The sequence below is a fragment of the Maylandia zebra genome, linkage group LG23 (assembly GCF_041146795.1).
Source record: "Maylandia zebra isolate NMK-2024a linkage group LG23, Mzebra_GT3a, whole genome shotgun sequence".
NCBI lineage: Eukaryota > Metazoa > Chordata > Actinopteri > Cichliformes > Cichlidae > Maylandia > Maylandia zebra.
The window spans coordinates 15,890,532-15,910,534 of record NC_135188.1 but is presented as its reverse complement, the minus strand read 5'-3'; the positions used below and the strand labels follow the sequence as shown (position 1 = coordinate 15,910,534).

At 41.0% G+C, this 20,003-nt stretch overlaps 3 protein-coding genes across 3 annotated transcripts; all 3 read left to right on the top strand.

The window, feature by feature from the left end:
• The first annotated feature begins 119 nt into the window (after positions 1-119).
• On the top strand, positions 120-3,284 carry tmco1 (transmembrane and coiled-coil domains 1). The gene is made up of 7 exons (XM_004552918.5): positions 120-332; positions 1,334-1,411; positions 1,494-1,553; positions 1,644-1,690; positions 2,005-2,072; positions 2,233-2,377; positions 2,800-3,284. The coding sequence occupies exons 1-7, from the start codon at positions 263-265 to the stop codon at positions 2,896-2,898; spliced, it is 567 nt and encodes a 188-aa protein (XP_004552975.1). The 5' UTR covers positions 120-262; the 3' UTR covers positions 2,899-3,284.
• Positions 3,285-4,216: 932 nt separating this feature from the next.
• On the top strand, positions 4,217-9,696 carry LOC106676834 (4-trimethylaminobutyraldehyde dehydrogenase). The gene is made up of 12 exons (XM_014414242.3): positions 4,217-4,323; positions 4,511-4,669; positions 5,210-5,355; positions 5,665-5,794; positions 5,885-6,019; positions 6,574-6,770; positions 8,037-8,177; positions 8,274-8,462; positions 8,587-8,674; positions 8,752-8,893; positions 9,089-9,201; positions 9,285-9,696. The coding sequence occupies exons 2-12, from the start codon at positions 4,528-4,530 to the stop codon at positions 9,377-9,379; spliced, it is 1,518 nt and encodes a 505-aa protein (XP_014269728.1). The 5' UTR covers positions 4,217-4,323; positions 4,511-4,527; the 3' UTR covers positions 9,380-9,696.
• A 2,217-nt stretch (positions 9,697-11,913) lies between these two features.
• On the top strand, positions 11,914-19,508 carry LOC101486789 (4-trimethylaminobutyraldehyde dehydrogenase). Its single transcript, XM_014414241.3, has 12 exons — positions 11,914-12,020; positions 12,224-12,382; positions 12,917-13,062; positions 15,518-15,647; positions 15,738-15,872; positions 16,563-16,759; positions 17,883-18,023; positions 18,120-18,308; positions 18,414-18,501; positions 18,579-18,720; positions 18,881-18,993; positions 19,077-19,508. Exons 2-12 carry the CDS (start codon positions 12,241-12,243, stop codon positions 19,169-19,171), a joined length of 1,518 nt encoding a protein of 505 aa, XP_014269727.2. The 5' UTR covers positions 11,914-12,020; positions 12,224-12,240; the 3' UTR covers positions 19,172-19,508.
• Positions 19,509-20,003: the final 495 nt, after the last annotated feature.

The window sequence follows — 20,003 nt, the reverse complement described above, 5'->3', positions numbered from 1 at the left end:
TCTCTCTGCATTGTTACATATTTTTGTGTATGTATATGCATTTTTTCCTTTCTTTCTTTTTCTTTGGTTCTTTTTTTTTTTTTTTTTTTTGGGCTCGGTCGGATGAACCGGAAGTGCTTTTTCGTGGCCTGACCTCTGCAGTAACGCTGACAGGGCTGTATGAAGCTGAAACTCAGCTCAGCGGAAGGTGGTCAGGGTTTATCTTCTGATATAAAGTAAATACTTTTCCTCTCTACGGCCTGGAAAACGGGACTTTGACACCATGAGTACCATGTTCGCAGACACCATTTTGATCGTCTTCATCTCAATTTGTACAGCGTTGTTAGCCGAAGGTGAGCCAAATCTGTCTGACAGGTCGAGGCAGGCGTTTTACCGTGCTCCAAAAAACACTGTTATAGCTCAGAATTTTACATTACTCCGGATTATATGGTAGGGAAACGTCTTCAATGTTATTAATATTCATTAATTCGCAATTTTGTTGCTTTTGTTGACCTGTACTTTGTTAATGACTGAATACAGCTTAACGTTTGTGTCTTCCGGTTAATTTCGCAATAAAAGCCTGAACTTACGTTTGAGACGCTTTCCTCGGGGAGAATATTGACTTCCTCGCTATCTACATTAACAATTTGAAAAAGATAAATAAAAAAAAATATTTGTTACAATTTAATTTTGTCTAAATGTTTAGTTTAGATACGGAAGTAAGACATTATTTAACCACATTTGTGTATGATTTACATTCCAGAGTAGAAGTAGAAGTCTTTTTGTTGTATTTTGTCAGCCTATTAGAGCGAGTGATGAAGAGAATAAAGAATTTAAAGATGGGTAGTCCAGAAGACATACCTGTGGCAGTATGGAGATGTTTAGAGGGGAGAGAGGGCAGTGGACCTTTTAACTACATTGTTTAACACAATCTTAGAAAGTGAGAGGATGCCTGAGGAATAGAGAAGACGTTTACTGCTACCAGTTTTAAACAATAAGAGTGATGTGGAGAGCTGTAATAACTGCAGAGAGATAGAGTTGATGAGACATGCCATTAATCTATGGGAAAGAGTTGGTAAAGCTAGTCTAAGAAGAGAACTGATCGTCACTGAGCTGTGTGGACCATAGAGGAGGTCCATGGATAGAGTGAAGGAGGAATGCAGAGGGTTGGTGTGACAGAAAAGGATCCAAAGCTTATTGGATACTGTGGCTGCAGAGATTTCTTCTGATTCAGGAAAAGGTTTCAGAAATGTGCAAAAACTTCACATATTGATCAGTGTGAAATGTTGGAAACTTCAGTGGCAGTTTTCAATTTTTTTTAAATTTTATTTAAACAATCGTATTTTCTCCTCAGGGATTACCTGGGTTTTAGTGTATCGGACTGAAAAGTACAAGAGGCTAAAGGCTGAAGTGGAAAAGCAAAGCAAAAAACGTAAGTGACTCAAGTGTTGTCTTGTTAACTTGCTATTTTTTTCAGATTGTTAAAAGATTAATTTTGTCCTCTCTGATACTAGTTGAGAAGAAAAAGGAAACCATAACTGAATCTGCTGGACGCCAACAAAAGAAGAAGATTGGTAAGAACCCTGTAAACAAACCGGTGTTCTGCTTTTATGATCAGCCCTTCTCCTCTGGATAACAGTGTTTTGTGAATGATTGTGTTGCAGAAAGGCAAGAGGAGAAGCTGAAGAACAACAACAGAGACCTGTCTATGGTGAGAGATGTTTTGTTTCCAGTTAATATGCAGCCCAGGCTTAATGTCTGATACTGGGGTTGTCTAGTTATCGTAGTTTAGCGAGGTCATTCCATTTAAAGTCAACTGAATCTGAAAAAAGTTCCCACACAAACCCTTCAGAATGACCATTTCGTTTTCATTTCAACAACTGTAGCATATTTTTTGTTCTTAAATCAGTTGAGAGGCGGGTCAAAATTTTGCCCGCTGATCATTCCAGTCAAACCTTATATATTTTAATTTAAGTGTTTATGGTTAAATGTATGCGTTTTAAATCCTGAGTGTTTGTTTTGTAGGTACGGATGAAATCCATGTTTGCCATTGGTTTCTGCTTCACAGCTCTCATGGGCATGTTCAACTCCATGTAAGTTACTGCAGGGTAAAATACTGTTTCACATTTTGTTAAAAAGCTTTCTCTTTTCATAAAAAAAAAAAAAAAAACATCAGGCAAAATATAAGAAAGTAACTTGTCCAGTCCATTGTTTTAAACAAGTTCCTTTTTTGGCTTTTTATGTTACGTTCAGTTTCGATGGAAGAGTTGTGGCCAAATTGCCATTTGTGCCACTGTCGTATATCCAGGGACTGTCACACCGCAACCTGCTGGGCGAGGATTACACCGACTGCTCCTTTATTTTCCTCTATATCCTCTGCACCATGTCCATCAGACAGGTAACGTCTATACTTTTATTGTATATCAGTGGACATACTCACCAGGAACGAGTCTGACTTATTGCTGGCAATATGGACAGAGCTTTCACTGCAGCTGTACAAGGACTAAATACTGTTACTCAGATTCAGCATAAACACCTCCAGAGGATATTATCTGGTTTCCACAGGGAGACCAAGGCAGTTGAGTTAATTTAAGTAACATGCTGTGTTCTCTACTGCCACCCTTAGGACAAATTCTGTATTGTTTGTTGAATACACATCTAACTGGTGTTAGCAGGAAACTGTATGTGTAGAATAATATACAGCAATATATCAGGGTTAATATCGTGCATACTAAGTGTTATCAAATGTATATTCTGTGCTGGTTTGGGTATTTGTTTTAGAGTTTCTGCTGTTTTCTTTTGTTTTGTTTTTTCCTGTAGAACATTCAGAAGATGCTCGGTCTTGCACCCTCCAGAGCTGCAACCAAACAGGCTGGAGGCTTTTTAGGACCTCCTCCACAAGCAGCTAAGTTTTCTTAATCAGCAGCCCAGACGTTCCTGCACTGCTGCCTGCAGTCATAGCGCCCCCACCAGCGCACAGACAGAACTGCTCCTGCTGAGGTTAAAAGTCTTACCCGTTGCAGCTACAGTACCACTACTTTGTTTGATTTCTTATTCATTTTGTTGTTTATTTAACATTAAACATTATAACTGTTTTGGTTAGAAATTATAGGAAAATTATAGTTCATTCTGTTGATTATTAAAGGTTACAAATGTCAGCTGTGCATTTAGCAAAATTCATGGAGTGTTTGGAGATTTTAAATTAACGATTGACACAGTAACATCTGATCCAGTTTCAGTATTATTGTATGTCATTGTGTACTGTTGTGTCATGCATATTAATAAAGTTTTATGATTAGATTTCAGGCATGTCTTTTTTGTTGTTGTTGTTGTTGTTTTTTTGTCCCTTTGTACTACCATCTAATTTAAAGGGAAGCTATGGAGTGAAACTCATTTGAGTGAACAAGATATTTTTAAGGGAAAACAAACAAGAGTATGCAGATGCTGCTGAACTAAATCAATCAGATCTTTTTTTTTTTAACTGTCAGTGATTAAAAGTTGAAACAAAAAATTGTGGGATGTAGCACAAAAACTATCCTTCCCATTTAAAATCTTACTAGTTATTGTCAAGTAATTTGAAGCCCATTAAATCATCAAGAAAAGTGTTTACTGAAGTTGTACATTGAGTAGGATGATGGTTTTCCCTCCCCATCGACTTCTATATGCAGTAACTGGCTTCTTTATGCATATTCAGGAGTCACTTCCTGCTGGCTTTAAGAAAACGTGCAGGTTTAAAGCACCAATCAGAAGCCGCGGTCATGTTTTGCATACAATCTGAGGTCCCGAAAAGTGAACTCTGGGATATTACATTACAGAGCAGGTCTCCACCTTATTAAATTATCAGTGCATTCAGTTTTGCACGGGTAAACTCCACACATGCTGTGGATACATTTCATGGTTGTATGAAACAAGCAAGATGCCACAATCTGGGCAGAAATTAAAGGAACGGCAAAAACATCAAACATCAGTTCTTGCTCCTTTCATAAATTTGCTAACAAGTAGATAAATACATTAATGAAATTCTCAAAGTATTTTAAACACTTAAAAATAGTCTGAACAGTACTTTTATATAGAGCTTTTTAATCCTGCTCTAATTAACACATCTCTCATTTATAATGTCTTTAATTCTGCTGCTGGATATTTTAATCTTTGCACCCGTTACGCTGCCAGTATTAACTAATAAATCATCTTGTTTTAAAAACAGACCTGCATAAATTTTTACGGTTGTTTTTTTGACCTCTACTCGGAGTGTGTAACAGAAGAAGGCGTGGTCTTCTGGCTGCTAAACGGGCGTGAAGGTGATTAGCGTCTGCCTTCATTTCCAGTCCTGCGGGAGCATAAGCGGTAAAACTTCAGCTACTTTTACTTGTCTGCTATCATATTTAAAATCTGCGCGCGCTGCTTTTCTTGTGCAAGTTTAGCTAACTTAATGTCCGTGCTAGCTTCACGTTAGCAAAGGGAGCGACCAGTTTCGATCACTTGTCCTAAGTTGCGCATCTGTTTTATAACTTTGCTACATAATTCCCTGCAGGCGCTTTGCATCTGGAAATGGCCCAGTCAACCCTCGACTCGATGCCCGGAGCCTCGACGGGGACCGTGGTTGTCACGGAGCCTCTGAACTTCTGGGGTGGAAAACGAGTGAAACCCAGGCAGGAGAAAAACGCTGAGCCCGTGTTTGAGCCTGCAACTGGTGAATATACTGCTCTTTAAAATCTGCTTTAGCCTTAGTGCTCCTGCTAAGGACACGTATTCTGGGGAAAACAAGTGACGGTGGTTTAAAGGCCTGCGGTTTTTCTGAAATATATTTGAAACGCTCAGATTCTGCTCAGACTTCTGTTAAGTATTGTAACATAGACATTTTGCCTTAACTATGTGCAGACTAGTAGACAAACAAAGGGCTGTTTTTTCCCCCTTTACTTGATATTAGTATAAAGTTAATTGGATTTCATGCTTTCAGGTTATAAAGGTTAGGGATATGCACAGTAATGACAGGCAGGCATAAACATTTCTGAAGATTAAACAATGCAAGGGTCTGTTTTACATTTTAATGTTGCACAAAGAAGATCACTACTGTTAGTGAGGGTGTTTTTACTGATTCAGGTTAAAAATGTCAATTGTTATAAATTGAAAAGAGATTTGATACAAAAAAAAACAAAAAAACAAAAAATAGAAAAAAAGAAAAATGCATGGTGTAGAGCTCTGTAACCTGGTGTTCTTCTGGTCTCTGCAGGCCGGGTCCTGTGTCAGATGGTGCCCTGTGGGGCTGAGGAGGTGGACGAAGCCATACAGAGTGCCTATGCCGCCTACCAGAAGTGGAGCAAGATGGCAGGCATGGAGAGGGCTCGGGTGATGTTGGAGGCTGCTCGCATTATCAGGGTGAGACGGCCAAGCTGTTGTGTAACAACAACCAGCAGTCCAGGAAACTGTCTAGTTCAGTGTTTGTGCAATATAAATTGGACTTGACTGTTGGAAGCCTGCAATAAGACATTAGTTATTCATTAAAATGCACCCCTCCCTTCTCTGCTGGCCTACATTTGAACCAATTTAACCTTTTGTGTGTCTCTATTGTCTCTCGGTCATTGCATAATCTTAAAACAAGACATCTTGTTCCACAAAATTACTGATGAGTGTCAATTAAAATACTTCCATGCTTTTTTTTTCCCTTTATGCATGTTAAAAAAATAGGAAAGGAGGGAAAAAATTGCAAAGCTGGAAGTGATCAACAATGGGAAATCCATCATTGAGGCTCTGGTGGATATTGACATTGCCTGGCAGAGCATTGAGTACTATGCCGGCCTGGCTGGTACACTTGCGGGTGGGTGCACCAATGCTTCTGTGTTTGTCAAAAGGTGCAAAAACCTCCATTTGGTATTGTTTTTAACATTGTGCTGTCATTTTGGTGCAGGCCAGCACATCCAGCTCCCTGGAGGAGCATTTGCTTACACTAGACGGGAGCCACTTGGTGTGTGTGTGGGAATCGGTGCATGGAACTACCCTTTCCAGATTGCATCACTGAAATCTGCTCCTGCTCTGGCATGTGGTGAGTTTTATAATAGCATGTGTATCATCTGCTGTCAGTAATCTGCACAACAGAGGATTGCGACATATAGGAGAGCAGGGGACTGAAACAAGACAGACTAGAGAAGACATACTTTTTCATAGATGTGGGGGGGAGGGGGCAGAGACAAAACGGCAAATGTCCCTCTTTGTCTTAACAGAGAACAGGTTTATATCATATTTTTTAAAAAAAAGAAAAAGAAAAAAAAACAGTAGGACATCTTCAGTGAGCAGTAATTGGTGAGGGTCCATTAACAAGAAGAGCCATCAGCTTCAACTTGCTGCGAGTGTGAGAGGCAAGAAAAGAGTGGAGAAAAACAAGAGTGAGAGAGACAAAAGCAAAAGATTGGCAGTTTAAAATGGGAAGAGCCTGCTAAAGATAATGTAGCAGAGCCACAGAGCCTCTGTCACATCACTGATGAACACTAGTCCTATCAATCCACCTGTTGTACAGCTTGTTCCTGTCTGTTTGTCTTGTTTCATGTGACCATTCACAAAGATAGCTTTGCAGGATTTAATTGTGGTTGTGTTTTTTAGGTAATGCCATGGTATATAAACCCTCTCCAATGACTCCGGTGACTGCTGTCATCCTGGCTGAGATCTACAAAGAGGCTGGGGTACCTGATGGGCTTTTCTGTGTGGTCCAAGGTGGAGCAGAGACCGGCAGCTTGCTCTGCCATCATCCAAAAGTTGCTAAAGTCTCTTTCACGGGGAGTGTTCCTACAGGCAAAAAGGTACAGACCAGTACAGCATTGTTTCCCACACATGGACTGTAGTTGGGCTGCCCAGATACACTGAACTATTATTATTATTAATATTATTATTATTATTATTAGTATTATATATTTTATTTCATTTATTTATGTTTTTTTTTTTGTTTTTTTTTCAACCAGGCTGTAAACTGAATTTAGTGCTGTGGACTTGGACATTTAAACATGGGAATTTAGGATGCTCCCTTTTGGACTCACTTATTGGGTATTTATACTCCTGTGGGGAAATCTACACCGTAACTATATTGGAACCACAAACCCCTCTAAAATCCTACAGTGCGACCTGATTTGCACCTCCCTAGAAATGTAGTGTTATGGAAATTTTAACAATAACCTGCAAACACCTCGGTGAGCATTAGTTGAAGTGAGTTTAATAACATATTTCAATATGAAGAGAACCACTCCAATCAAACACTAGGGTGATCTCTGAATTGTGGCCGCCGATGCAGATCTTCAAGTCTACAATGAACCTTCTGTGAAGGTGCAATAAAACTTCAGGCCCACTTGTGATAAGTTTCCACATGCATGCATACAATTGGTGTCAGGAGTTATCTTGCTATACTCACTTGCTATATTGCTTTACTAGCTATACCGCTATTGTGATTGGCCTGTTCAACAACTGTTGATTCCTCATGTGCATTTCAAGTTACAATTTTTGAACTTGTCAATGAGAGAATAACAGTCATGATCTCAGTATAAGAAAGAAAAAAAGCGTAGCATCCAATTTTCTCAAATTCCTGGAACGAGAACTGAAGTTATAGGAACTGACATGACGGAATGTACAAAGAAGTGAAACGATGTCCGTTACAAATATGTTTGCCCCTAAAAAGAAAACTGACTGCAGAGAGGCAGTGGGGACCCAGGAGGATAAAAGTACTGCATATAAAACACCAGGACGCAAACACACTGTAGTTAACACATAATGTACCTCAAACAAGCATTAATGCTGCAGGCTCTACAAAGATTTTCTGCAGAAATCTAAATCAGTCCTCATCCTTAAGTCTGCATTGGCTTCACTGTTCATCTTTCAGGATGTTGTATGAATTGGACAGACTCAGAGTACACCGCCCTGGAGGTGACAACTCATGATCTCATGTTCTGCTCATGAGATCTCCTGCAGGGTGGAGGAGGGTCACCCTAACCAGCCTTAAAGATCTGCTGTTTTATTTTAAGCTAAAGGTGACTTTGTTATACAAGCCCACAGACCATGGCTGCTCTCTTTACTTTCAGGTCATGGAAATGTCTGCAAAGAGTGTGAAGCAGGTGACTCTGGAGCTTGGAGGGAAATCTCCTCTCATCATCTTCAAAGACTGCGAACTGGAGAATGCAGTGAAGGGGGCACTAATGGCAAATTTCCTGACACAGGGACAGGTGAGTCTGTACGTTGTACTTTTGTGTACTGTGCAGCCTGATGCAAGACAGACTCTTGGAGGTTTTGTTTTATTAACTTTGTGGTGAAATATGCAGGTGTGCTGCAATGGGACCAGAGTGTTTGTGCAGCGGGAGATCATGCCACAGTTCCTAGAGGAGGTAGTCAAAAGGACCAAGGCCATCCCTGTTGGTGACCCCCTGCTCGAGAGCACCAGGATGGGAGCTCTGATCAGCAAACCACAGCTGGAGAAAGTGCTGGGATTTGTCAGTCAGGCCAAGAAAGAGGTGCTTTTCATTAGAGGGAGTGAATTGGCTTTAATAGTTTGTGGTTTCTCAGTTAAGCACAAAGAATCTGTATTACTGTGGGTGTTCTTTAACGTAGCTCTTGTAATTATTTATTTATTTCTAGGGAGCCAGAGTGCTTTGTGGAGGAGATCCCTTTGTCCCCAGTGACCCCAAACTGAAAGGGGGATATTTCATGTCACCATGCGTACTTGGTATGTCTAACACTTTGGTTAATGGTGGTACAGCACACTCAGCTTTGTTTTTTAACACACAAAGTCTCTCGACACAGATAACTGCAGAGACGACATGACCTGTGTGAAGGAGGAGATTTTTGGCCCTGTCATGTCCGTTTTGCCTTTTGACACGGAGGAAGAAGTGATCAAGAGAGCCAACAACACCACCTTTGGACTGGCCTCTGGGGTCTTCACCAGGTCAGTTTGTTGTGAGTCAGCAGTGTGGTGCAACTGTTGACGGCTTGCTCTTTTAAGATAATGAGTTTATTGCCTTCTGTTGGCTGTGGCTCAAGGTCTCCACAGTGCGGCCAATTCACTGCACAGTAGCAATTTCAAGTTGCATACCGACTGCTTTTCTCTGTATAAAAGTCGGTTCTTTTCCTCCTCCTACAGGGACATTTCTCGAGCCCATCGCGTGGCTGAGAACCTGGAGGCAGGGACCTGCTTTATCAACAATTACAACATCAGCCCTGTAGAGGTGCCGTTTGGAGGATACAAGATGTCGGGTAAGATGCTGTCAGCTTTTCATGGTCTGGGTAAATGCTGCATTTGCTCAGTAAATTAACCAGTTCTCTCCTGATCCCTGCAGGCTTTGGCAGAGAGAACGGCCAGGTGACCATCGAGTACTACTCCCAGCTGAAGACTGTAGTGGTGGAAATGGGTGACGTCGAAAGCCTCTTCTAAAGTTTTACACCGCTGTGCCAGAACTGTGACTAGAGCTCTTCACTTCTCCCTTCTTACTGTGTTAGGCTGACACATAATTAATGCAAAGTGTGTGGAACATGATGTAAACAAGCATAGATGCAGAGCACTCCCCCTCCCCCCCCAAGTATTCAGTACTTCATTATTACATCAGTAAGTGAAGGATAGCTGGATTTAAAAGTTGGGGTTTTCTGAGGAAACACAAGTGTGCAACGATGGAACCAGCATTAGAGGAAGACTTCTTTGTACTGTTGTTTGGACAGCTGCTCCTTTGTATCAAAATAAATTGTAGAAGCAAATTCTTTTTCTTTGTTGCTTGTGAGGTGAATGCTATACTACGGTGGCCCTGAGATGCCAAACGGACTGCAACTTAAGAAAACACCAGCAATAAGAAAAACGGCTCTTTAGTCTTATACTGCGGCTCCGCGTGGTTTCGGGAAATAAATTAGAAGTATTTAGCTGAAGTGTATTTTATTTATGTTAGTTTTTTTTAACTTGTAGTTCCAAATTGGAAGATTATTGTGACATTGAAATATAAAAATAAAATCAGATTTTATTATTTTGTTCATCGCTCAAAATAAGCGTCACACTCGCGGAAGCCGGTGTACCCGCCGAAACGTCGTGCTTTTATCGAGACTTTCAACCCCAGGTAGGCCAGTTATGGATCTTCGGATCCACATTATGTCAGCAGCTGTTCTCCACCGTGAACTATGTTAAAAACAAACACCGCTCACGCCTCACAGATGACAGCTTACAGTCCTGCCCCGATTTGCAGACGCTGTGCGCAAAGGTTCAGGAGCAGAAGTCCCATTGTAAAGATATCACGGCAGACCCGACGATGTTTCCATGAACATGCTTTTCAGCATCTCTTTATTGACCACTTTTCACACACGGTTGCTGTACGCATACAGCAGGCTGTAGCTTTTCAGCTCACAACCCGACACACACCAACACAACAGCATAGATGGCACAGACGTTAAGGCGGCGAGGCGTGATTGCGGGTGCCGCTCAGGTACGTCCGCCTCCCCTGCAGCGGTGCTGCAGACCGCACCCGACCACACACATTAACCTGGTAAAATACATATTTAGGCAGTATTTTTCATCTTTTAGCACCATAGTGCTTTTTTTCCAATTATTATTTTAAAAGTCAGGTCAAGGCTCCAAAAGCCCAAAGGCGATATAAGGGTGCTACATGGATCATTTTAGTTCAGCTGGGTGTCTTTCCTTTTGTTATATTTCTTTGAGTTCAAAATGTGTTAATTACAGAAATAAAATGTAATTTTCTCTGTAGCACTTCATGGATTTCATAAGCAACACACCTTAGTTGTTCACACAAAGCAATAAAGGTAAAAAACAATATATACAGTGTTATCTTCATTTTAGATGTCAAAAAGTATTTGCGGCTCCCAGCGTTTTATTTTGCGTGGAAACCGGGTCCAAATGGCTCTTTGGGTCTTAAAGGTTGCTGACCCTGGTGTAGGAGCCATATGAGTTGTTCCTTTTTTGACTAAGTGGGTTGGTTTAAATGGACTCGCTGTATTTGGTGCACGGGTGTGGGGCGTGTCTCATGAGTGTGGTAGATGATAAATGTGGTTGCACTCACCTGTTCACGGTACCTGATGTTGATGAGCAGAAAGGTATGAGCATGAGGCAAAACCTTCTCTTGAGCGCAGCTCGTATTATTTTCATGTATTTGACTGTAACTTGATAGTTTATGTATATTTGTGCTCTAATTGATGCCATTTGTGCACTAATTGATGCCATAGGCCAAGTTGTAATTTGGCATTGTAATTAGTAGTGATGGGCAGATGAAGCTTCATGAAGCACTGAAGCTTGTCATCCAATTGGTTCACCCCAGCGCAAAGCTTCTTGAAGCTTAATTTGCTCTAGTAGGACACCTACTGGACGTAAAAATATTAGTTGGCATGAATATGAAGAGTGTGGCCTTTTGCACACAGCCTGTAAATGTCAACAACAAAAGGAGTGTGTAAAACATCTATATTGTAGTGATGGCAGTATACTGTGTATATTTATACTGGCAGTATGGAAAATGATCATTTGGAAATGCTTAAAATGGAAATGATCATTTACTGTGAGGTGAGGTGTGGTTGGGGTGTGGACAGTGGTTGTGCTTTTGTAACGTTGAGGTATGGACAGCTACACACACACTGTAAAATCTAATTAGTTCCCAGAACTAAAAAAAATTGAGGAAACTCGTTGCCTCAAAAAAAAACTAAGTAAAGCTTACTTAAGATGACTGTTAGGACAACTTATACATTGCAAGTCTGTAGTATTAAGAATAACTTGATATTTCTGACTGTATAATACTAATTGTTTACCTACTGACAAACATTTCAAGTTCAACTAAATGAAAAAACTCTTTGTGGTAACCTGAATATGATTAAAATAATTAATGCTCCTCTGTCTTATAGTGGACAGACTTTCTTTTGGGGGGGGGGGGCGAGTTGCACCAAAAATTCTGCTGCTGGTTCCTTTAACACCTTGTGTTTTAACAGCAGAAGTGAGTGAGTCAGCAGAAATACGGGGTGGTAGCATGAAGGAGGCGTGGTGTTGAAATAGACTGTGAAGAGCCTTTTCCAGTCCTTCTGCGGGAGCATATGCGGTAAAACTTCAGCTATTTTATTTTGTTGCTTTCATATTTAAAATGTGCACGCGCTGTTTCTCTCGTGCAACTTTAGTTAACTTAATGTCCGTGCTAGCTTCACGCTAGCAAAGGGAGCGACCAGTTTAGATCGCTTGTCCTGAGTTGCACATTTTGCACATCTGTTTTCCAGCTTTGAAACATCCTTCCCTGTATCCCTGCAGGCGCTTTGCATCTGGAAATGGCCCAGTCAACCCTCGACTCGATGCCCGGAGCCTCGACGGGGACCGTGGTTGTCACGGAGCCTCTGAACTTCTGGGGTGGAAAACGAGTGAAACCCAGGCAGGAGAAAAACGCTGAGCCCGTGTTTGAGCCTGCAACTGGTGAATATACTGCTCTTTAAAATCTGCTTTAGCCTTAGTGCTCCTGCTAAGGACACGTATTCTGGGGAAAACAAGTGACGGTGGTTTAAAGGCCTGCGGTTTTTCTGAAATATATTTGAAACGCTCAGATTCTGCTCAGACTTCTGTTAAGTATTGTAACATAGACATTTTGCCTTAACTATGTGCAGACTAGTAGACAAACAAAGGGCTGTTTTTTCCCCCTTTACTTGATATTAGTATAAAGTTAACTGGATTTCATGCTTTCAGGTTATAAAGGTTAGGGATATGCACAGTAATGACAGGCAGGCATAAACATTTCTGAAGATTAAACAATGCAAGGGTCTGTTTTACATTTTAATGTTGCACAAAGAAGATCACTACTGTTAGTGAGGGTGTATTTACTGATTCAGGTTAAAAATGTCAATTGTTAGATAAGAGATTTGATGCACAGAAAAATGCATGATGTAGAGGAGCCCAGCTCGCTTTTCATTCGTAGCTCAGCTCTGTAACCTGGTGTTCTTCTGGTCTCTGCAGGCCGGGTCCTGTGTCAGATGGTGCCCTGTGGGGCTGAGGAGGTGGACGAAGCCATACAGAGTGCCTACGCCGCTTACCAGAAGTGGAGCAAGATGGCAGGCATGGAGAGGGCTCGGGTGATGTTGGAGGCTGCTCGCATTATGAGGGTGAGGCGGCCAAGCTGTTGTGTAACAACAACCAGCAGTCCAGGAAACTGTCTAGTTCAGTGTTTGTGCAATATAAATTGGAGTTGACTGTTGGAAGGCTGCAATAAGACATTAGTTATTCATTAAAATGCACCCCTCCCTCCACTGCTGGCCTTGTTGCATGTCACACATTTACCTGCAGTAAAACTGGACTCCTTTCAACCATACATAGCACAAACATTCACATTGGGAAGACAGGTCAGAGAGAGGTAGAATGTAAGAGAAACAAAGAGAAATACCCAACATCAGGGACAAGAGGAGAGAAAAAGATCTCTGCTCAAACTGCGTTCCCAGTGGGAGAGCAGTTTGAGAACAGTACAAAAAAACCCCCAAAAAACAGCTCAGCACAGAAAAGCACATGGATCTTCACATCTTACACCATGTAAAAAGGGCGTGACATGGGTGGGGGGTATGAAGGAGTGAGCCAGTGTAGACAACAGCCATCCTGTCCTGCAGCTATGCTCCAGCGCGGGACACAGACCTGCCGTGTGTGTGTGCGTGCGTGCGTGCGTGCGTGGGGTCTTTCACCAGCCGACACAGGTGGCCTTTTAAGGATAGTGTCAGACAGTCACAGCACAGTTTGGGAGAAATTGTTGTTCCAGCCAGCCATTTGACCTTGGAGCCTTCTAGCTAAAATTTAAATTTTATTGAATTTTTTATTTATTTAAATTATTGATTAGCATTCAAATATCTCAGTGAATACAGAATAAAGATTACCACAAAGCAAGAAAGCATGAGACAAGGCTAATCAAAAGGTATTGGCTGAAGCATATGCTTATTACGCCAACACTTTTAACAAAAGATCTTTTAGCATGCAGCTCATGTACATAGAGCTGAAAGCAAAGAATAAAACAAAACAAACAAAAAACAAAACTAACTTTGCACCTTAGATGAGTAACTACATTAAATTAAATTTCATTAAAATAATCAAAGCAAAACAACCAAGGGTTTCAGCATTATTATTTTTGCTCTTTTCATTCTTCTTTATATTTTTCTAATACTCTATTTTTAAACAAGGAAAACAGAAACACATCTCTGCTTTATGTTTGTCCTTCTCTTTTTCTTTTTAAAGAAATCTGTTCCCCTTAAGTCATATTGACTCTCTCTGACTTTAAACAGCTTCTGAGTACTGCGGCAAAGCAAGTTATTTTGTGTTTTATACATTATCTGTGCCAGCATTCAACTAAATCTTAAAAATTCAGGGTATTCAGTTTTTTTGTAACTTGAAAATAGGAAGAGTATTTGTTTTATATGCATTACCCCATATCTCCAGACAGTAAGTCATATATGGAAGCAACAGAGTACAATAAAGTGTGTATAATGATTTCTTGTTCAGGACATGCTTTGTTTTGGAGAGAATAGCAATGGTTTTTGACATTTTTGTTTTCACATGGTTTATATGTGACTTCCAGCTAAGCTTATCATCAATTATCACTCCAAGAAATTTATTTTCATGTACTTTCAATTTCAATTCCATTAACCCTGATTTTAGATACATTTTTCATTTGTCTAGTGCCAAAAATAATACATTTTGTTTTGTTTATATTTAATGATAACTTAAATATATTAAAAAACTGTATTGATATAAATAACTCCTTTTCCACTGTAGTCAGAAGCTGTTCTAGGTTTTTACCTGAGCAATACAGAGTGGTATCATCAGCAAACAATACACATTACAGAGATAGATAGATAGAGATATAAAGAATAATTTAGGGCCCAGCACAGAGCCCTGAGGAACGCCACAAGTTACCGTCAACTGATTAGATTTTACATTATTGATTTCGACATATTGAAATCTGTCATCCAAGTAACTTTTCATCCACTTGTATGACATCCCTCTTATACCATATCTCTCTAGTTTATTCAATAATATAGAATGATCAATTGTGCTTAGGCTGCTGCCCCCGCAACCCGGCCCCGGATAAAGCAGATGAAGATGGATGGATGATCAATTGTATCAAACGCCTTTTTTAAGTCTATAAAAACACCAACAGTATATTCGTTATGATCTATTGCAGTAGATATCCCTTCAACAAGTTCCATCACTGCCATCCAAGTGGACCTTTTCGCTCTAAAGCCATATTGGTTATTACTTAGGAGATTATGCTTCTCAATATATTTATCAAGTCTATTAACAAATAACTTTTCTAAATTTTTAGAGAACTGTGGGAGTAGTGATATTGGCCTGTAATTGGTAAATTGACATCTCTCTCTCTCCTTTTTATGGATTGAAATAACGTTTGCTATTTTCATTTTTGAGGGAAACCATTTGGATCAATTTAACCTTTTTTGTGTCTATGCAATGACAAAGAGACAATACAATCTTAAAACAAAACATCTTGTTCCACATAATTACTGAAGAGCTTCAATTAAAATCGTTCTTTTTTTTCCCTTTATGCGTATTTTGAAAAAATAGGAAAGGAGGGAAAAACTTGCAAAGCTGGAAGTGATCAACAATGGGAAAACAATCACTGAGGCTCTGGGAAATATAGACTTTTCCTGGAAGAGCATTGAGTACTATGCCGGCCTGGCTGGTACACTTGCGGGTGGGTGCACCAATGCTTCTGTGTTTATCAAAAGTTGCAAAAACCTCCATTTGGTATTGTTTTTAACATTGTGCTGTCATTTTGGTGCAGGCCAGCATATCCAGCTCCCTGGAGGAGCATTTGCTTACACTAGACGGGAGCCACTTGGTGTGTGTGTGGGAATCGGTGCATGGAACTTCCCTATCCTGCTTGCAACATTGAAGTCTGCTCCTGCTCTGGCGTGTGGTGAGTTTTATAATAGCATGTGTATCATCTGCTGTCGGTAATCTGCACAACAGAGGATTGCGACATATAGGAGAGCAGGGGACTGAAACAAGACAGACTAGAGAAGACATACTTTTTCGTAGATGTGTGGGGAAAAAAAAAAAACGACAAATGTCCGTCTTTGTCTGTGTCTTTTTGTTAAAATATGCACATTTGAAAAACTAGTTCTTTTACATGTGCTTAGCTTGAATAGCTTAACAGAGAACAAGTTTATATATCATATTTTAAAAAAACAGTAAGACATCCTCAGTGAGCAGTACTTGGTGAGGGTCTGTTAACAAGAAGAGCCGTCCAACACAACCAGGAAGGGACAGCAGTCAGCTGCAACTTAGTGCGAGTGTGAGGGTCAAGAAAAGAGTGGAGAAAAACAAGTGTAGAGAGAGAAAAGCAATAGATTGGAAGTTTAAAATAGGAAGAGCCTGCTAAAAATAATGCAGCAGAGCCACAGAGCCTCTGTCACATCACTGATGAACATGTTATTCTTTTAAAACGTTACTTTTGGCCTGTTTAATACTGGATTCTACCACACGTTCCTATCAATCAGCCTGTTGTACGGTTTGTTTCTATCTGTTCGTCTTGTCTCGTGACCATTCACAAAGATGGCTCTGCAGGCCTTAACTTGCAGGATTTAATTGTGGTTGTGTTTTTTAGGTAATGCCATGGTATATAAACCCTCTCCAATGGCTCCGGTGACTGCTGTCATCCTGGCTGAGATCTACAAAGAGGCTGGGGTACCTGATGGGCTTTTCTGTGTGGTCCAAGGTGGAGCAGAGACCGGCAGCTTGCTCTGCCATCATCCAAAAGTTGCTAAAGTCTCTTTCACGGGGAGTGTTCCTACAGGCAAAAAGGTACAGACCAGTACAGCATTGTTTCCCACACATGGACTGTAATTGGGCTGCCCTGATACACTGATGACCTTCAAAGTAAATTTTGTTCTTTGTTTTGTTTTTTGACCTGTCCAATATTGGAGTGGGATCTGTTTACTAATATAGAATATTTTAGTTTAGAACATAGATGCACATAGGCACTGTGATGTCTCCATGTTAAGCATTAGCATTTTGTCTGCTGCTGTGATGTTTTGTTTTAAGACAGAAGTCAAGCAGGTAGAATGCAGTTAGCAAGCTGCCAAAACTGAAACGGTTTAAGAAGAATTATTGACTTCTTTATTCTTCTTCTTCTCATTATTATTTTCAACCAGGCTGTAAACTGAATTTAGTGCTGTGGACTTGGACATTAAAGATGGGAATGTAGGGTTATTGGCTCACTTTTGGAGTCACGTATTGGGGTATTTATTCTCCTGTGGGACACAGCCCTGACCTACTGTGATTCGCCTGTTTAGCAACTGTTGATTCCTCATGTGCATTTCTAGTTGCGATTTTTGAACTTGTCAATAAAAGAATAACAGTCATCATCTCAGTATAAGAAAGAAATGGAATCAAATTTCAGCAAATTCCTGGAATGAGAACTGAAGTTATAGGAACTGGCGTGAGGGAAAGTACAAAGAAGTGAAACGATATCAGTTACAAATATCTTTGCCCCTAAAGAGAAAACTGACTGCAGAGAGGCAGTGGGGACCTGGGAGGATAAGAGTCCCAGTGTTTTGTTTCAGTCAACTGGTTCAGCATATAAAACACCAGGACACAAACACACTGTAGTTAACACATAATGTACCTCAAACAAGCATTAATGCTGCAGGCTCTACAAAGATTTTCTGCAGAAATCTAAATCAGTCCTCATCCTTAAGTCTGCATTGGCTTCCCTTTTCATCTTTCAGGATGTTGTATGACTTGGACAGACTCAGAGTACACCGCCCTGGAGGTGACAACAGTAGCCCTTGTTCTGCTCTGGAGATCTCCTGCAGGGTGGAGGAGGGTCACCCTAACCAGCCTTAAAAATCTGCTGCTTTATTTTAAGCTAAAGGTGACTTTGTTATACAAGCCCACAGACCATGGCTGCTCTCTTTACTTTCAGGTCATGGAAATGTCTGCAAAGAGTGTGAAGCAGGTGACTCTGGAGCTTGGAGGGAAATCTCCTCTCATCATCTTCAAAGACTGCGAACTGGAGAATGCAGTGAAGGGGGCACTAATGGCAAATTTCCTGACACAGGGAGAGGTGAGTCTGTACGTTGTACTTTTGTGTACTGTGCAGCCTGATGCAAGACAGACTCTTGGAGGTTTTGGTGTATTAACTTTGTGGTGAAATATGCAGGTGTGCTGCAATGGGACCAGAGTGTTTGTGCAGCGGGAGATCATGCCACAGTTCCTAGAGGAGGTAGTCAAAAGGACCAAGGCCATCCCTGTTGGTGACCCCCTGCTCGAGAGCACCAGGATGGGAGCTCTGATCAGCAAACCACAGCTGGAGAAAGTGCTGGGATTTGTCAGTCAGGCCAAGAAAGAGGTGCTTTTCATTAGAGGGAGTGAATTGGCTTTAATAGTTTGTGGTTTCTCAGTTAAGCACAAAGAATCTTTAATGTAGCTCTTGTAATTATTTATTTATTTCTAGGGAGCCAGAGTGCTTTGTGGAGGAGATCCCTTTGTCCCCAGTGACCCCAAACTGAAAGGGGGGTATTTCATGTCACCATGCGTACTTGGTATGTCTAACACTTTGGTTAATGGTGGTACAGCACACTCAGCTTTGTTTTTTAACACACAAAGTCTCTCGACACAGATAACTGCAGAGACGACATGACCTGTGTGAAGGAGGAGATTTTTGGCCCTGTCATGTCAGTTTTGCCTTTTGACACGGAGGAAGAAGTGATCAAGAGAGCCAACAACACCACCTTTGGACTGGCCTCTGGGGTCTTCACCAGGTCAGTTTGTCACGAGTCAGCAGTGTGGTGCAACTGTTGACGGCTTGCTGTTTTAAGATAATGAGTTTATTGCCTTCTGTTGGCTGTGGCTCAAGGTCTCCACAGTGCGGCCAATTCACTGCACTCTGTATAAAAGTCGGTTCTTTTCCTCCTCCTACAGGGACATTTCTCGAGCCCATCGCGTGGCTGCGAGTATGGAGGCAGGGACCTGCTTTATCAACAATTACAACATTAACCCTATAGAGTTGCCGTTTGGAGGATACAAGATGTCGGGTAAGATGCTGTCAGCTTTTCATGGTCTGGGTAAATGCTGCATTTGCTCAGTAAATTAACCAGTTCTCTCCTGATCCCTGCAGGCTTTGGCAGAGAGAACGGCCAGGTGACCATCGAGTACTACTCCCAGCTGAAGACTGTAGTGGTGGAAATGGGTGACGTCGAAAGCCTCTTCTAAAGTTTTACACCGCTGTGCCAGAACTGTGACTAGAGCTCTTCACTTCTCCCTTCTTACTGTGTTAGGCTGACACATAATTAATGCAAAGTGTGTGGAACATGATGTAAACAAGCATAGATGCAGAGCACTCCCCCTCCCCCCCCAAGTATTCAGTACTTCATTATTACATCAGTAAGTGAAGGATAGCTGGATTTAAAAGTTGGGGTTTTCTGAATAAACACGCAAGTGTGCAACATTGAAGTAATCGGAAGAAAATTTCTGCCTAACAGCTGTCACATTTATGTACTGTTGTTTGGACAGCTGCTTCTTTGTATCAAAATAAACTTGTAGAAGCAAATTCTTTTTCTTTGTTGCTTGTGAGTTGAACTGTATGAATATGCTATACTGAAATCACTTCAACAGTCACTTCAAGGTGCTTTATAATGCAAGGTAAAGACTACAATATTAGACAGAAAATGCCAACAATCAGGGATCCCCCCCCCCGTGGGCGAGATGAAGAGCTTCCTTTTTACAGGGAGAGACCTCCATCAGAACCAGGCCTGTGGAAGAGCAGCCATCTGCCTCAACTGGAAAGATCAAAGGACAGCAGACCAGCGGATGAAGTTAATAACATACAATACATGAGTGAAAAGAGCTGAGTGGAGAAAAAATATTTAAAATAATTTGTTAAATAAGTTTAATATGGGAAGTCACTCAGCAAGCGTGGTCTAGTGCTGGGTCACCTGACCAAGCTCTAACTTTATGAGTTATAAAAACTTTCAAGGCCAAATTCAAAAGTAGAGAGGGTGCCAAGACTCTCTATTTTAGCCGTTTGGCTCTCTACTCAATAATT

Bases quoted from the DNA above. Each gene is read 5' to 3' on its own strand.
- tmco1 (XM_004552918.5), top strand. From the start codon at position 263: ATGAGTACCATGTTCGCAGACACCATTTTGATCGTCTTCATCTCAATT. The intron at 1,412-1,493 runs GTAAGTGACTCA...CTCTGATACTAG, and splicing joins GGAAAAGCAAAGCAAAAAAC to TTGAGAAGAAAAAGGAAACC. The intron at 2,073-2,232 runs GTAAGTTACTGC...TGTTACGTTCAG, and splicing joins ATGGGCATGTTCAACTCCAT to TTTCGATGGAAGAGTTGTGG.
- LOC106676834 (XM_014414242.3), top strand. From the start codon at position 4,528: ATGGCCCAGTCAACCCTCGACTCGATGCCCGGAGCCTCGACGGGGACC. The intron at 6,771-8,036 runs GTACAGACCAGT...CTTTACTTTCAG, and splicing joins GTGTTCCTACAGGCAAAAAG to GTCATGGAAATGTCTGCAAA. The intron at 8,178-8,273 runs GTGAGTCTGTAC...TGAAATATGCAG, and splicing joins ATTTCCTGACACAGGGACAG to GTGTGCTGCAATGGGACCAG.
- LOC101486789 (XM_014414241.3), top strand. From the start codon at position 12,241: ATGGCCCAGTCAACCCTCGACTCGATGCCCGGAGCCTCGACGGGGACC. The intron at 18,024-18,119 runs GTGAGTCTGTAC...TGAAATATGCAG, and splicing joins ATTTCCTGACACAGGGAGAG to GTGTGCTGCAATGGGACCAG. The intron at 18,721-18,880 runs GTCAGTTTGTCA...CTCCTCCTACAG, and splicing joins GCCTCTGGGGTCTTCACCAG to GGACATTTCTCGAGCCCATC.